The following is an 18170-nucleotide window of genomic DNA, read 5'->3' on the forward strand; positions in this document are numbered from 1 at the left end:
AGACAGGCTGATAGATTGTTTACAATTCATAACCAATCGTAATGCTACAAATGTGTAAATGTAGCTAATTAAACCAATCACACACCAGGCACAGGCCAGGCACATAATCAATACCTTTTTCGCACAAACTTTCCCTCAGAACTGTGCTGCCGCTTTCTGTCAGCTAAGTATTGGCATTGGCTAGCAAGCTAGCTAGCAAGAACAACAACAGTAAAACGGGGCTGAATTTAAGCTTTCTTTAACAAACAAAAAAAAGAATGATGAAAATGATCAACCACAACCAGAAGAAGATGATGTTGAGGACACTGTCGGAGATGCTGCTTCTACCGATCCACATAAAGCCAAAAGCACATCAAGTGCATCGGGGCAGGTGCGGGAGGGACATCACTAGGTCTACCACCAGGCAGCCGTATTTGACAGGCAACAGGTGGCAGCCCAAGCCGGTCCACAGCATAGCTGTAGGGGTGCTGAGGGTGCTGCAGCACCCCCTGACAAATGGAAATAAAATAAAAAGTATATAATAAAGGCCTTTATTACTCCTGTATGAGCGGAGAAGAACACTCGTCAACAGAGCGGAGAAAAATACTCCTCAGCACCCCCCTCCGCCCCCTCAACAAAAATGATCTGCAGCACCTATCCTAAACCTTAGCCCTAAACGCAAGTAGAATTATTAGCAACAATTTACATCAAAGAAATGTATTAGTTATTGTGAAAGGAGACTAAACATTTATTTCATTATCCAAGTATCAGTTCACAGTCAGCATGTTGCCTGGTTACAACAACAATATTATTACATAGTTTAGTATTATTATTATTACTACTATTTCCTGTTAGCTCATTGCAGTAATGGATAACAGTTTATAGTTTGCAGTTGCACAACAAAGCTCATGTTTTAATTACCGTTTGCAGTCACACTTTTGAATACAATTATTAAACATTGTTTTTATTCAAATGTATTGTCCACTGATGTGTTCTACATCATCAAGGTAACAACTGGTGATTAAGGATGATAGGATAGTCATTTGCAGTAAAAAAAATAATAACAATTCTGGTGCTCCTACATTTTGTCTGGTGCTCCTACATTTTGTCTGGTGCTCCTTACTTTCTGAAATTAGGAGCACCAGTGCTACGAATAAAAACAGGTAATTTAGAACCCTGCCTATACCTCAGATGCGCAATCCAATCGTTGCAGTGGGCTTAAACCTGCCCGTTTCTTTTCAGACAGCTGAACTAGTTTAGTTATTTAGAACACGCTTCACACTGTCTGACATGAGAGTGATGCGTGCTGGCATCTGAAAAGGCCTTTTTTTCTGATCACGGTAATTATCATAATCATATTCGGATAATTCTCCATATCCGTTACGATACTCGTTTTGTCCAAATACACAGTACACCCCTAGTTCTGAGGTCGATAGGCACTGTGGGAACAAGGGGATCTTTTCATGTTCATGAGGCGTATTGCTTAACATGCTGACCACATCGCTCGTGTTACGTGGGCTCACGTCGCACATTTTTTTTCTTCACATACATGTTATTCCATCATTTCATCCAAACTGTTCGCGCGTCAACGAGCGTCTGCGTAGCCAGGCGCTAAAATAGAACTTGGTTCTATTTTTGACGCTTGACGCACACTGCAAGTCCCGCCTCTCCCATCTCCTGATTGGTTTTTAGGAGCATTTACCCACGTGGATGATTGAAAGATGAATGGCGGTCCACACCAGTCCAGTTGGTGGTGGTAATGCACCTTAAAGTTGGTTGCCAACCGCCATATAAGGTCTACAGAAGAAGAAGACTGAAGGAGGAGAGATTACTAGAAACTAACTAGTTTTCCCTTTTTATCTGTGAATTAATTGTCGGAGAAGAGAACACACGATTTTGTGTGACTCAAAATGGATCAGAATTCTACAAAGATCCAGAAAAAAAGGACCATATGCATTTCAGGTCCTTTCAGGTAAGTTCGTTTTGATATTTCAGCCTGGGTGTCCTGACTGCGTCTGGTGTGGATGGACAAAATAAACATGCGCGTGATGGTGGACGCACACGCGTACCTGGTCTAGACAGCATGTACATCTTAAGTTCAGCTGTTTGATTCCTAATGCAGCAACTTGAGCGAAATGAATGAAAAGTGCTTTTCACAAGAACAAACACACACACACAGGAACACACATGCACAAGTACAATAGTGAATTACCATTGGAGGTAGTAATAAAAAACAAAAGCTTTAAAAGACATATTTTTATTCAAATAATTCAAGATTGATGCAAGTCCCTGATAAATGACTGACATTCCTACAGTAGCATATGTAATGTTTTCCTCTCAAATTATATTTACAAGTATGTTTATGATATTTATATTCATAGTATAATATAATAAAGTTAGTCAATTTAAAGTTATATAATAATCATATATTATTATTATATGAAATAACTCTTAGCCCTGAGACAACAAACAAGGGAACTGTGATTTTCTTTGTTAAAAGTTTTGAAAGCTAGCTAGCTAACTAGATTCTGACTTTAGATTTGTACACGTATCTCGAACTTCAGACAAATCACATGAATGGAAGCATGGGGGGAGGGACAAATAGATATTCCTGGTACAGGAACACATTTTTGGCCTAGCCCGACTCCTCTCAATGTTCAATCTTCGAATATAGAATCCGACTGGATTTTCTCTACATTCCTCTCTCCTGAGAAACCAGGGCATAGAACCTTCACAGCCCAACGAGAGTTGAGCATTCATCCAGTCTTGACTAGCACCTAATCTGTGGATTTCTCCCCTGTCAATGCATAGGTATACATATTTATATTAAAAAAACAACACCGTTTTAAAATAAAACTAGATGCTAGATTGGAAAGTCCATCTGCTTGGAAATTTAGTGATCGACTAAAGGTAAGTCATTATAGGTACAGTGGGGAGAACAAGTATTTGATACACTGCCGATTTTGCAGGATTTCCTACTTACAAAGCATGTAGAGGTCTGTAATTTTTTATCATAGGTACACTTCAACTGTGAGAGACGGAATCTAAAACAAAAATCCAGAAAATCACATTGTATGATTTGTAAGTAATTAATTTGCATTTTATTACATGACATAAGTATTTGATCACCTACCAACCAGTAAGAATTCCGGCTCTCACAGACCTGTAGGCAAGCAGCTTGGTGAGAAGGCAACAACTGTTGGCGCATTTATTCGAAAATGGAAGAAGTTCAAGATGACGGTCAATCACTTCGGTCACGGGGCTCCATGCAAGATCTCACCTCGTGGGGCATCAATGATCATGAGGAAGGTGAGGGATCAGCCCAGAACTACACGGCAGGACCTGGTCAATGACCTGAAGAGAGCTGGGACCACAGTCTCAAAGAAAACCATTAGTAACACACTACGCCGTCATGGATTAAAATCCTGCAGCGCACGCAAGGTCCCCCTGCTCAAGCCAGCGCATGTCCAGGCCCGTCTGAAGTTTGCCAATGACCATCTGGATGATCCAGAGGAGGAATGGGAGAAGGTCATGTGGTCTGATGAGACAAAAATTTAGTTTTTTGGTCTAAACTCCACTCGCCGTGTTTGGAGGAAGAAGAAGGATGAGTACAACCCCAAGAACACCATCCCAACCATGAAGCATGGAGGTGGAAACATCATTATTTGGGGATGCTTTTCTGCAAAGGGGACAGGACGACTGCACCGTATTGAGGGGAGGATGGATGGGGCCATGTATCGCGAGATCTTGGCCAACAACCTCCTTCCCTCAGTAAGAGCATTGAAGATGGGTCGTGGCTGGGTCTTCCAGCATGACAACGACCCGAAACACACAGCCAGGGCAACTAAGGAGTGGCTCCGTAAGAAGCATCTCAAGGTCCTGGAATGGCCTAGCCAGTCTCCAGACCTGAACCCAATAGAAAATCTTTGGAGGGAGCTGAAAGTCCGTATTGCCCAGCGACAGCCCGAAACCTGAAGGATCTGGAGAAGGTCTGTATGGAGGAGTGGGCCAAAATCCCTGCTACAGTGTGTGCAAACCTAGTCAAGAACTACAGGAAACGTATGATCTCTGTAATTGCTAACAAAGGTTTCTGTACCAAATATTAAGTTCTGCTTTTCTGATGTATCAAATACTAATGTCAAGCAATAAAATGCAAATGAATTACTTAAAAATCATACAATGTGATTTTCTGGATTTTTGTTTTAGATTCCGTCTCTCACAGTTGAAGTGTACCTATGATAAAAATTACAGACCTCTACATGCTTTGTAAGTAGGAAAACCTGCAAAATCGGCAGTGTATCACATACTTGTTCTCCCCACTGTAAGTAAATCTCTGCCACATTTTGTTTTGAAATAACTTCTGATGGTAGAAATATTATTGATTAGCTTTTGATCGCTTCCAGGTGGAATTTCTATAAAGGTGATGTGTCCATACAGACATTGATCTCTTGAAATATTTGACCAAAAAAAGGTATCACCTCTGCCTTTCGAGAGACAAAATGAATCTTGGTGTGGGGGACGGGGACGGGACGGGGACGGGGAAGGGGACGGGGACGGTGACGGGACAGGGACGGGGACGGGACGGGGACGGGGACGAGACCGGGACGGGGACGGGGGGTGTTGAAAAAACGTGGCCTCTATCAAATTCAATTAATGGAACACAATCAAGAATGAGATCCCAACCATATTCCCAAACTAGTAAATTCAGCATACCGTGCTCCATTGTGGCCAATGCCTAGGTTTCAGGCCTAGGGCTAGCACTGCAGTCTACATACATACATCTTTCGGATGCGAGCTGTATGTAAACAGAGGCCTGTGTTTATCCATTAATCATAAAAAAATTTTTTTATCCACAATATGAATTTGTTATATTTTAATCTTACGACCCCGGTTGGCCAGAAGAGCACTAAACATCACGAGAAACATCTGGGAGTAGCTGCAATCTGAAGAGACTACCAATACCAATCTTGGTAAAGCCACCTTTACTCTCCTATGTGTTCGGAAGCTCAGGGAACTTTCAACACATATTACTAAAATCAATGTCAATCGACCCAGTCCAGTGAAGAATACCTCATCTCTGTCTCCTGCTGTTCTCCGGTGCATTGTGTTCAATTATTTCTGTGTGTAATGTTTTACAAGAATTTTACAGAACATGAGCGAATCAGTTGATGTATTGGTGCCATGTTTTGGTGTATATGTGTGCCAGGTTTGACTGCTCACAGCAATGTGCACGTGCCAGACTTCCCCTCCCCGTCATCCCCCCCAGCACACTCTTTCCTGTTGGGGTCGTTCAGCTCGTCAAACAGGTTCGTATCGATCATCTCCTGTTGCCACGGAATGGCCACGGCTCCCGTGCCAATCTCCTTGAAGAACTTCTCATCGTTGGCGTCGAACACAATGCCCTTGATCTCGGAGAACTCAGCAATGTCGCCAGTGTCCTTGGCATAGACCACGTTGGGCTTGGGCACCCAAGGGGGGTCGATCAAACCAGCCTCCAGACGAGGAAAGTTGATGGACTTGAACCACTCGTGCTTACGGGGGTCCTCACCTCCTCCCCTGTGGAGGAAAGTTTGTTGACACATCCGTATGAGCATCATACTGACAGGTGAAGGCTAACTAGCTAACTAGGCTAATGTCACAGATAACTCAGCAAGAAATACAGTTGAACAAACAAACTTAAATACTGTGTACCAAAAAATGAATTCAACCAGTTGTTTGCAGAGTACATCGGATACTTTTGATACTGCTCTTGATCAATTGTAATCTAGGTAGTTGACTGACAACTGAGTTGAACATCTATGTTGCATCAGCATGCTCACATGTTAGCCAACAACAGGTTTGGGGTCAATTTCATTATAATTCCTGTCTATTCAGAAAGTACGCTAACATTCACATTCCAATTCTCTGCCATGCTTTTCAATGAGGAAAATGTAGAATTGTAATTTGGTTTATTTTCTGAATTGACCGTAATTGAAAAATGAATGCTATTATGCCAGCTATGGTGAGCTACCTGACTTGATAGGGCTGTTTCTTCATAAATGACAACATCAGTAGAGAAGAGATAATTGTTATGATTGCGTATATTAAATGGTAGCCTGGACAGCTGATTTTCTTACTTGCAGCCCAGGCGTTCATCAGTCTTCTTCTTGAGGAACTCCTGGATGATGGCCTTGGTGGGCGCGTCAAAGTTCTTGTGTTCCCATGGGGGTTCCTCTTTGCAGATGCGCCGTTGCACCTCCTCCTTCTCCACCTTCTGCTTCCCGGATTCAGGACCTTTGAATGGGGTGTAGGCAGCCACCATCTCGTAAATACTGCATCCCAGCGCCCACCAGTCGACCGATGTCCTGTAGGGAACTTCGTTCAGGATCTCAGGGGCCATGTACGCTCCGGTTCCAGCCTGGGACGGTGTAGAGGAGAGATTCAGGAAGAATGGAAGCAAGATGGAGACAATTAGAGGACAACTCATCATCGTACAGTATGTTTGAAATATCAGCTCATTTGTTCCTGTCATGATATCAGATCCATCACATGGCATGGGTCACATGGTTTTAGAAGTGATTTTAACCCTCCTTACAGTTCCTTCTCTACTGTATCTGTTTCCTGTTTCTCAAAAGTCAACATTTCTCTTGACAGATAATGAGAGCATGCCGATGCCAGTTACATTTACATTACATTTAAGTCATTTAGCAGACGCTCTTATCCAGAGCGACTTACAAATTGGTGCATTCACCTTATGATATCCAGTGGAACAACCACTTTACAATAGTGCATCTAACTCTTTTAAGGGGGGGGGGGGGTTAGAAGGATTACTTTATCCTATCCTAGGTATTCCTTAAAGAGGTGGGGTTTCAGGTGTCTCCGGAAGGTGGTGATTGACTTGTCGATCGGAAAGCTGATCCACATGATGAGGATGGAACAGCCTGGGTGATATTCTACTTGCCAAGGGTCTGTACCATGAGATATGATTAGACAAAAATTATGTTTTAGTGTTAGTTTGGAACATTTTCTACTAGCCTGGTCTAAGAAGTACTAGCCTCGGGCTAGCGAAGATGACACCAATGAGACCTAGTGAGGATGAGACCAGGTGAGACCTAGTGAGGCTGAGACCAGGAACATAAGGTTAGGCTGGATCTTAGGAATGACTATAAAGGGACAGAGAGAGAGGGAAAGGGAGAAGAGGGCTTATATAAAACAGGACATGGCTTTGAACACAACCATGTGGGACAGGAAGAAGAGGGCTTATATAAAACAGGACATGGCTTTGAACACAGCCATGTGGGACAGGAAGAAGAGGGCTTATATAAAACAGGACATGGCTTTGAACACAGCCATGTGGGACAGGAAGAAGAGGGCTTATATAAAACAGGACATGGCTTTGAACACAGCCATGTGTGACAGGAAGAAGAGGGCTTATATAAAACAGGACATGGCTTTGAACACAGCCATGTGGGACAGGAAGAAGAGGGCTTATATAAAACAGGACATGGGTATGAACACAGCCATGTGTGACAGGAAGAAGAGGGCTTATATAAAACAGGACATGGTTATGAACACAGCCATGTGGGACAGGAAGAAGAGGGCTTATATAAAACAGGACATAGCTATGAACACAGCCATGTGATGTTTTATATAAGCCCTCTATTTCCTGTCCCTCTCTAGTCCCTCCTATGCTCCTTCCTGACTTCAGCCATAGCATGGGACAAGTAGCTTAATGCTAATGCTAATCTCTCTCAAGAGTCATGTGCACATCCAGGTCTCCTTCTGCTTCCATAAAGGATGCCCATCCATGGACTCTAGTGAGCGACCACATGCACCATATACTGCAACACACACACACACACACACACACACACACACACACACACACACACACACACACACACACACACACACACACACACACACACACACACACACACACACACACACACACACACACACACACACACACACACACGCACAGACACAGACACACGCACAGACACACACCACTTGTACATCTATATGTATAACCATGCACAAGTATAGCATTACAAATGTGCTTAGCAATACGTCCTGTAGAGCCCTGTGGCCCTGTATTCTAGAGGACGACACTACCACAGCACTGCACATTGGACCTATAGCATGAATTCAAGAGCTTTTCACCTTGGTTGACTGGTATCAGGCTTCTATTTAAGCAATAAGGCCCGAGGGGGTGTGGTATATGACCAATATACCACGGCTAAGGGCTATTGTTCTTACGCACGACTCAACACGGAGTCTCTGGTACCAGGTGTCTATTTAAGCAATAAGGCCCGAGGCGGTGTGGTATATGACCAATATACCACGGCTAAGGGCTGTTGTTCTTACGCACGACTCAACGCGGAGTCCCTGGTACCAGTTGTCTATTAGCTTTTATTCTGCATGAGCTAAAGCAGGACTGCTTGCCAGATTTCCATCTTTCGGTTGACTTTTGACCCGCGCTTAATTGCTAACCACATTGAAAACACCTTTCCAAAAGAGGACAGCGATGGACTACTTACTCCCTGTGACTGGTCAAATCAAAGCTCTCCAAACACCTGATTGGTCCAGCCATTGGCCAAACAGCTGAGGCAAACTTTGGCCTCTAATTCCTCAAACTTTTTTGTAGGTCTAAGGCCTCACTAAATACACTGCATAGTCAAGAAATTGTAAGTAGACCATCAAAATGGTCTAGTTCATTAATACACACAAACTGTGCCTAAGGTTAACCTGGTTTTGCTAGTCTGATCAGGGGACTGATTTGTGTAATGCTTGCTAAGTAAGAGGCTTACCAGGCCAAAGCCAGCCAAGCCTATGGGGGGTTAGTCAAGGCTCCCCGGTCTGCCGAGGAGGACCAGAGAAGAGCTCTGGATAATGAGCTTACTGGGCTTCTACAGAGCCTGCATCTTACTCTTCGTTGACCTGTAGAGATGCCCCAATCTGTAAAACTCTGTGACAAATCATTTGACTGAAAAGCTAATGGTTGACTGGTTCACAGGATTGATAAACATACACACAGCATCTTAAGAACTAGTACAGGCAGAAGTCTTCCGAAGATGCATTTTTCATCAAGTATCAGTCAAAACACCCAGGTAACAACACAATTTGCACAATTAACACAATTAGCCTTGTCATCCCTGATTGAAATGGTTGACTTAACCAAGGGAGATGCTTCTAAACTATCCGTTTCTCTGGTTCGTTGACTTGCAAACTCCTGTCCTGTGTCTTTGATTGGTCAGATTGGTTTTGATGACCTCATTTTTTTTGTATCCTGGTTGTGCAAACAGACACCCCACAAAGAGACCTTATAATAGACCATTCTATAGTCTCAAGAGGCTACATAAATCTTGCCTATCTTTATATTGCACAAAGGTGCTGTACCCATGAGTTTACGCAGTATCCAAGGAGTTTAGGGGCCGAACATAATAATACCCTTTTCACTGTAGAGGACACCCCTGACACACCAAACCCAACCCCCAACTCTACTTACAATGCCCCCAAAATGGTCGTCCTATAGTCGTCTGGGATACAATAACCACTCACTAAGGATAAAATCGGTTATATCAAGGATGGGCAACTGACAATTTCCAAATAAATATTTTTTTTAAATGGAGGGGGGGGGGGATTCAGTCGGTAGTTAGAATTGTAGAATACACTAAATGAAATTTTGACATGTGGTTTGTGCATCAGCAGGTTTTTTTATTGTTATGTCAGTCACTGATAGTCACTCAGTTAGAGTATGTCAGCAAAACATTTTTAGATTGGTAAATTAGTCTGGCCAGCTATCTTGTAGTAATCATGGTCGAATTACCATCTGAGGGGCACCTATTGATTTTGTTTGTCACTCTCTCTCAAAGTTATTAGTAGAATTGCAGGAAATTAGCTGTAAAACGGCAAATGTTTCTCTCTGGCCCATGGCAAAATGAGTAGATTTGCATGAAATGTGTTATAAAATGGGTAAAGCTTCTCTATGCCTCATGGCAAAATGTGTAGCATTACAGGATTTGTTTTATTCTCTCCTCTGTCAAGAGGTGGGGCTAAAATGTTTTGCTCACAAGGTGAGTAGGGCCCCCTAACAAAATGTAACTTAAGGCCCCCCAAAAGGCTAGGGCTGCATGTGTAGGTACTGATGTGAGTACGCAGACCCGCAAGCCCCTCATGATGAGTTCCGATTTTTCGTGGTCCCCACACCAATCAAAGTTGCCCATCCCTGGTGTAGATCAATGATTTATATGTACACTAGATGACTGAAGGGGCACTGTTTTGAAGCCACCGTGCCTCCATCTTGCGCATCCCTGGGTTATATAATGGAGGCAGAGACTCCTCTTGGACAGATCCTGAACGATCCAGTAATCCCTCCAGATTTACAGCAAAAGCTTCAGAGACAGAGAGAGGGTCCAGAGAATATATATATGAGACTCTGAGGTCAAAAGTCATCAACCCTAACCCTAGCCCCATCATCTAATAGGCAGGGAAAGGACAATACCATGTCATAAACTCACCCACTCCCTCCCATATTAAGTTACTCCTCATTTTTTTTGTGAGACATAGCACGTCGCTTCTGTGCCCATATAAAACCCTTCAGCCTGGCTTTTGACCTAAAGCTGTTGCTGACACATCATTGCCAATTCACCAGAAAATGCATTAGAAGCCACAGGCACTTTTAACCATCCAAATTGTCACACTATGATGAAAAGGTCAATTCTGGAAGCTTGCTATCAGATCGCAACCATAAAGGAACCTTATTGCCTTCATTGTCATGACATCATCATCATCTCTTCATACTCATTCTCCACCATCCCTACTGCTCCCGACTTTCGATAGTTTCCCAAAGCCACAGTCAACTACAAGTTTTTGAAAATCCAACTTCCTTACCTTCTGGGAGATGGTCTTTCCAGCAGGTAGCTCCACGGCCAGACCCAGATCAGAGAGTCGGCACTGGCCAAAGCTGTCCAGCAGCACGTTCTCGGGCTTCATGTCACGATATATGATATCCATTTCATGCAGATGAAGAATGCCTGTGCAGATCTGCGCTGTGTAGTAGATGATGCGTGCCATCTCAATACCCTTGGTCTTCTCACTGACGTAATAGATGTGGTACCTGAGGTCACCGCCGTTCATCAGGGTCATGACAAGGCACAGGTGGGTCTTGGTGTCATAGGCGTAGGCCAGGTTGACAAGAAACAGGCTGTTGACCTTTTCCAGGATCTGCTTCTCCAGCAGGGCCATCTTCTCACCATGTTTCTTCTTCAGGCGCTTCTTGCACAGCTTCTTGGAGGCATACATCTGGCCTGTGTTCTTCACCTGTACGGCACATACCTGGACAGAGGGAGACCGTGGGTTAGAAGGACTCTTGAATACGTCAGCAGAGTTCCCTAAGGGCTGGATAAAGGGCACCTTGTGACACTCAGATTTGATACTGACACATGACGCTTGAACAGGGAGACATTTGGGGTCTCTCATCTTGTAGAACAACTTGATAATGATACAAGCTTGAAAGTATGCATAGAGTAGTAGCGTGTGACGAAACTGATTCTGTACTTTAGGAATTAAGAACCGTGGGTTATCTCTTGTGGGGGATTAATGAGAGATTAGCTCTTTGCAAGTTAACTGAGGTGTACTTTGTACTGATAGTCGCTACATCAGTGAAACTATGGGAACGACTACATGGGATTAATCATTGATTCTGTGCATAATTCTTTATTTTGTGAATTGTCCTGTTGCCACACATTTGTTTTACATTCATTAAAGAGATAATATTGCAGAGACATATTACTGACATGTAGTCATTTTGCCAGTGTTGCAAAGACAAGATGCTGCTGTATTGGTTTCTGCATGCTTACCTCTCCGAAACCTCCCTTACCCAGAGTTCTGAACTCATAAAAGGTTTTATCACTGATGGGCTGCTTCTCGTACTCCTTCCACTGCAGGAATTTGTCAAAGAAGGGGCTAGTTTGGTAGTCCGTGAAGGGCTTGTCTTTCAGAAACTCCCGTGTGGCTTCCTTCACCTTGACATTCATCACTTCGTCAAAGTCATTGTCCGTCACTGCCTTACACTTGTCGGCTACCTCCCCGGTGAGGTAGGTCAGAAAGTTATTGGAGTCGGCCTTGCAAAACTTTTTCATCATGTTCGCCCTCTGCTTGTCCTTGTCAGCGCCTTCTGCCAGATCCCAGTCATTCAGCTCGTCCAGGTACTCAGTGGCATTGATGTACTCTGGGGTAGCAGCCAGGAACTGCCGGAAGAACTTCTTGCCGATTGGCTGTCTCTCACAGAGCGACTCAAAGTTCTTATCAATGGTAGTCCGGATGGTGGCACACTGCTCGGCTGGGGGCAGTGACAAACTCCGACGACGCTTTTTCATCTCCTTGTCGTCGCCACCCTGAGCTTTCAGGTAGGCCGTGTTGGCCACCAGGTTATCCAATCCCCCCATGTCACACATCTTGGTGGCTTTGTCTGGTCTGTCCCCCCTACGTGACTGGGTTCTTCAGCAGTTCCTTAGGATCCCTTACTCTGTGCAGTGTGTTTCTGAGTGTGCGTGTCTGTGTGAGTGTGCAACTCGCTCCAAAGACTGGACGCGAATGAGCGGCAACAACACACGTACCTGCAGACCTAAGACACACCCAGTAATTACTCCTTTAGAATTAAATACCTGGGAGGGATTTTGGCTTAAGGATCTTTGTGTTGTCTATTCGCAGATGCTGTTCACGGAAAGGGAACTGTAAGAAGGTTCTCTCCTAAGAGGCTTTATGGCTCGCTATATTTGGCCCGGTGTCGACCTGTGACTATTGGAGGCTCATTGGGTTCTGTTGACTAAACACTTAGGTTGAGATGATGAGAAGAGAGAAGAGGATCTGTCCGCACATACTCATACAACACATATACTCATACAACACATATACTCATACAACACATATACTCACTCAAACATACCCTCATACCTTTTGTTTTCATTATTACAAACCCCAAATTATTGAAAACAATTACATCTACAATTCCCATCTACTATGAAGTCCTAGAGATCTCTGAAGCACTCAGATTAGCCGGTATAGATTTTATTGGATTATGGGGCAGAGCCGTAAATTGGCAGATAACTTGTTGATATATATCAAATCAAATCAAATGTATTTATAAAGCCCTTCTTACATCAGCTGATATCTCAAAGTGCTGTACAGAAACCCAGCCTAAAACCCCAATGCAGGTGTAGAAGCACGGTGGCTAGGAAAAACTCCCATGAAAGGCCAGAACCTAGGAAGAAACCTAGAGAGGAACCAGGCTATGAGGGGTGGCCAGTCCTCTTCTGGCTGTGCCGGGTCAAGCTTTATCCCATGTCTGAATGGTTTCTGAACATTTGATGAACAAGTTGTTTTTTTGCATAATTCAGATATAACTGATTCATGCATTATGCTGCATGCGCCTGAATGTTTGTAAACGTAAGACAACGCTTAGAGGTTGGAGGTTATTGGAGGTTATTGGAGGTTATTGGAGGTTATTGGAGGCTGGACAAGTGGTAAATTTGCCTTACGTTGGCTCCCGAGTGGCGCAGCGGTCTAAGGCACTGCATCTCAGTGCAAGAGGTGTCACTGCAGTCCCTGGTTTGAATTCAGGCTGCGTCACACTACGACACTTATATACCAAGTCCTAGACTGTTTTCTAATGATAATCATGAACGTTGAGTTGATGAACGAGATCTTTCCCAGTGGGAGCGGCTCACAATCGGCCCAGCGTTGTCCGGGTTTGGCCGGGGTAGGCCGTCATTGTAAATAAAAATGTGTTCTTAACTGACTTGCCTTGTTTAAATAAAAGTTCAATAAAAAAAATGAAAGAGTTGTAAGCAGTCGAGTAAACAATGATCTTACAGTGAGCCAGGGCCCAGTTTCCCAAAAGCATATTAAGGCTAAGTTCATCGTTAGAACCATAACAACTCTCTCTCTCAATTAAATTTCAATTTAATGGGCTTTATTGGCATGGGAATCATATGTTTACATTGCCAAAGCAAGTTAAATAGATATTTAAAAAGTGGGAGAAAAAAAAAAAAATACAATTAACATTACACTCTCAAATGTTCAGGACTGATTGCTGAGTTAAGGCTGCCAGGCTTGATAGGACAGACCAGATACAACACACCTACTCCCGTTGCATGCTGCTTGGATTCCACTTGGTGATCTGTTCACTGTCTGCCCTATCTGGTGCTGTCTGCCCTGTCTGGTACAGGTACCCCCACTACACTCCCCCCTCTCTCCCAAGCTTTCACTTGGTGATCTGTTCACTGTCTGCCCTATCTGGTGCTGTCTGCCCTGTCTGGTACAGGTACCCCCACTACACTCCCCCCTCTCTCCCAAGCTTTCACTTGGTGATCTGTTCACTGTCTGCCCTGTCTGGTACAGGTACCCCCACTACACTCCCCCCCAAGCTTTCACTTGCCTCCAGCACACACACACACATATTTTTATTTTACCTTTATTTAACTTGGAAAGTCAGTTAAGAACAAATTCTTATTTACAATGACAGCCTAGGAACAGTAGGTTTAACTGCCTTGTTCAGGGGCAGAATGAAAGATTTTTACCTTGTCAGTTCAGGGATTCGATCTAGCAATCTTTTGGTTACTGGTCCAACGCTCTAACCACTAGTCTACCTGCCTCCCCACACTAGTCTACCTGCCGCCCCCCACCTGCTGCCCCGGCAAGTGACTCTGAACTTACAATGGCTAGCCCCAAGTAGTTATATATAAAAAAAATTATTGTGCATTTTGCTATTTGCCTCATGACTCCTGCTTGCTTTGTTGACTATGAACTTTCTTGTTTACCCAACCGTGGGACAGACTATGTTTGTTCCCAGAATCCGGACTCTGACTCTCTATTGGTTACAGACTTTTGGCCTCCCATCCTATTCTTACCACCTCATGCCGGCTTTGTAGTTCATGTGGTTTGGTAAGAAGAATGCCCCTCTCCCCACAAGTGGGATTACTGCCTCTGAGGTAGTCTGAGGTAGTCACCTCATACAAGTACTTGGGAGTATGGCTAGACGGTACACTATCCTTCTCTCAGCACATATCAAAGCTGCAGGCTAAAGTTAAATCTAGACTTGGTTTCTTCTATCGTAATCGCTCCTCTTTCACCCAAGCTGCCAAAATAACCCTGATTCTGATGACCATCCTACCCATGCTAAATTACGAAGACATAATTTATAGATCGGAAAGGTAAGGGTGCTCTCGAGTGGCTAGATGTTCTTTACCATTCGGCCATCAGATTTGTCAACAATGCTCCTTATAGGACACATCACTGCACTCTATACTCCTCTGTAAACTGGTCATCTCTGTATACCCATCGCAAGACCCACTGGATGATGCTTATTTATAAAACCCTCTTAGGCCTCACTCCCCCCTATCTGAGATATCTACTGCAGCCCTCATCCTCCACATACAACACCCGTTCTGCCAGTCACATTCTTTTAAAAGTCCCCAAAGCACACACATCCATGGGTTGCTCGTCTTTTCAGTTCGCTGCAGCTAGCGACTAGAACGAGCTGCAACAAACACTCAAACTGGACAGTTTTATCTCAATCTGTTCATTCCAAGACTCAATCATGGACACTCACCGACAGTTGTGGCTGCTTTGCGTGATGTATTGTTGTCTCTACGTTCTTGCCCTTTGTGCTGTTGTCTGTGCCAATCGCATTTGTACCACATTTGAGATGGCCGCCTCGCTTCGCGTTCCGCAAAACTATGCAGTATTTAATTTTTTTATGTGTTATTTCTTACATTGGTACCCCAGGTAATCTTAGGTTTCATTACATAGTCGGGAGGAACTACTGAATATAAGAGCAACGTCAACTCACCATCATCACAACCAGGAATATGACTCTCCCGAAGCGGATCCTGTGTTTTGCCTTCCACCCAGTACAATGGATCTGATCCCAGCCGGCGACCCTAAACAACGACGCCGTAAAAGGGGCAAACGAAGCGGCCTTCTGGTCAGGCTTCGGAGACGGGCACATCGCGCTCCACTCCCTAGCATACTACTCGCCAATGTCCAGTCTCTTGACAACAAGGTTGATGAAATCCGAGCAAGGGTAACATTCCAGAGAGACATCAGAGACTGTAACGTTCTTTGCTTCACGGAAACATGGCTCACTCGAGAGACGCTAACGGAGTCGGTGCAGCTAGCTGGTTTCTTCACGCATCGCGCCAACAGAAACAAACATCTTTCTGGTAAGAAGAGGGGCGGGGGTGTATGCCTTATGATTAACGAGACGTGGTGTGATCATAACAACATACAGGAACTCAAGTCATTCTGTTCACCTGATTTAGAATTCCTCACAATCAAATGTCGACCGCATTATCTACCAAGGGAATTCTCTTCGATTATAATCACAGCCGTATATATTCCCCCCCAAGCAGACACATCGATGGCCCTGAACGAACTTTATCTGACTTTATGTAAACTGGAAACCACACACCCTGAGGCTGCATTCATCGTAGCTGGGGATTTTAACAAGGCTAATCTGAAAACAAAACTCCCTAAATTCTATCAGCATATCGATTGTGCTACCAGGGCTGGTAAAACCTTGGATCATTGTTATACTAACTTCCACGACGCATATAAGGCCCTCCCCCGCCCTCCTTTCGGAAAAGCTGACCACGACTCAATTTTGTTGCTTCCAGCCTACAAACAGAAACTAAAACGGCAAGCTCCCGCGCTCAGGTCTGTTCAACGCTGGTCCGACCAATCTGATTCCACGCTTCAAGACTGCTTCGATCACGTGGATTGGGATATGTTCCGCATTGCGTCCAACAACAATATTGACGAATACGCTGATTCGGTGAGCGAGTTCATTAGAAAGTGCATTGACGATGTCGTACCCACAGCAACGATTAAAACATTCCCAAACCAGAAACCGTGGATTGATGGCAGCATTCGCGTGAAACTGAAAGCGCGAACCACTGCTTTTAACCAGGGCAAGGTGACCGGAAACATGACCGAATACAAACAGCGTAGCTATTCCCTCCGCAAGGCAATCAAACAAGCTAAGTGCCAGTATAGAGACAAAGTAGAGTCGCAATTCAGCGGCTCAGACACAAGAGGTATGTGGCAGGGTCTACAGTCAATCACGGATTACAAAAAGAAAACCAGCTCCATCGCGGACCAGGATGTCTTGCTCCCAGACAGACTAAATAACTGTTTTGCTCGCTTTGAGGACAATACAGTGCCACTGACACGGCCAGCTACCAAAACCTGCGGGCTCTCCTTCACTGCAGCCGAGGTGAGTAAAACATTTAAACGTGTTAACCCTCGCAAGGCTGCTGGCCCAGACGGCATTCCCAGCCGCGTCCTCAGAGCATGCGCAGACCAGCTGGCTGGTGTGTTTAAGGACATATTCAATCAATCCTTATCCCAGTCTGCTGTTCCCACATGCTTCAAGAGGGCCACCATTGTTCCTGTTCCCAAGAAAGCTAAGGTAACTGAGCTAAACGACTACCGCCCCGTAGCACTCACTTCCGTCAACATGAAGTGCTTTGAGAGACTAGTCAAGGACCATATCACCTCCATCCTACCTGACACCCTAGACCCACTCCAATTTGCTTACCGACCCAATAGGTCCACAGACGACGCAATCGCAACCACACTGCACACTGCCCTAACCCATCTGGACAAGAGGAATACCTATGTGAGAATGCTGTTCATCGACTACAGCTCAGCATTTAACACCATAGTACCCTCCAAACTCATCATCAAGCTCGAGACCCTGGGTCTCGACCCCGCCCTGTGCAACTGGGTCCTGGACTTCCTGACGGGCCGCCCCCATGTGGTGAGGGTAGGTAACAACATCTCCACCCCGCTGATCCTCAACACTGGGGCCCCACAAGGGTGCGTTCTGAGCCCTCTCCTGTACTCCCTGTTCACCCACGACTGCGTGGCCATGCACGCCTCCAACTCAATCATCAAGTTTGCAGACGACACTACAGTGGTAGGCTTGATTACCAACAACGACGAGATGGCCTACAGGGAGGAGGTGAGGGCTCTCGGAGTGTGGTGTCAGGAAAATAACCTCACACTCAACGTCAACAAAACAAAGGAGATGATTGTGGACTTCAGGAAACAGCAGAGGGAGCACCCCCCTATCCACATCGACGGGACAGTAGTGGAGATGGCGGAAAGTTTTAAGTTCCTCGGTGTACACATCACGGACAAAC

The 18170-nt window shown here is 44.7% G+C and overlaps 1 protein-coding gene across 1 annotated transcript; it reads right to left on the minus strand.

Moving 5' to 3' along the window:
- Positions 1-2973: 2973 nt before the first annotated feature.
- On the minus strand, positions 2974-14268 carry LOC139560167 (rhodopsin kinase grk7a-like). Its single transcript, XM_071376716.1, has 4 exons — positions 11823-14268; positions 10855-11298; positions 6096-6376; positions 2974-5535 (listed from the first exon to the last, which is right to left on the minus strand). The coding sequence occupies exons 1-4, from the start codon at positions 12417-12419 to the stop codon at positions 5196-5198; spliced, it is 1662 nt and encodes a 553-aa protein (XP_071232817.1). The 5' UTR covers positions 12420-14268; the 3' UTR covers positions 2974-5195.
- Positions 14269-18170: the final 3902 nt, after the last annotated feature.

The sequence above is a fragment of the Salvelinus alpinus genome, chromosome 30 (assembly GCF_045679555.1).
Source record: "Salvelinus alpinus chromosome 30, SLU_Salpinus.1, whole genome shotgun sequence".
In the NCBI taxonomy this organism is placed as follows: domain Eukaryota; kingdom Metazoa; phylum Chordata; class Actinopteri; order Salmoniformes; family Salmonidae; genus Salvelinus; species Salvelinus alpinus.

Excerpts from the sequence above, each read along its gene's own strand:
- LOC139560167 (XM_071376716.1), bottom strand. The coding sequence starts at position 12,419 with ATGTGTGACATGGGGGGATTGGATAACCTGGTGGCCAACACGGCCTAC. Across the intron at positions 6,377-10,854 it reads GAAAGACCATCTCCCAGAAG|GCTGGAACCGGAGCGTACAT; the intron begins GTAAGGAAGTTG and ends ACACCGTCCCAG. Across the intron at positions 5,536-6,095 it reads GATGAACGCCTGGGCTGCAA|GGGAGGAGGTGAGGACCCCC; the intron begins GTAAGAAAATCA and ends TTTCCTCCACAG.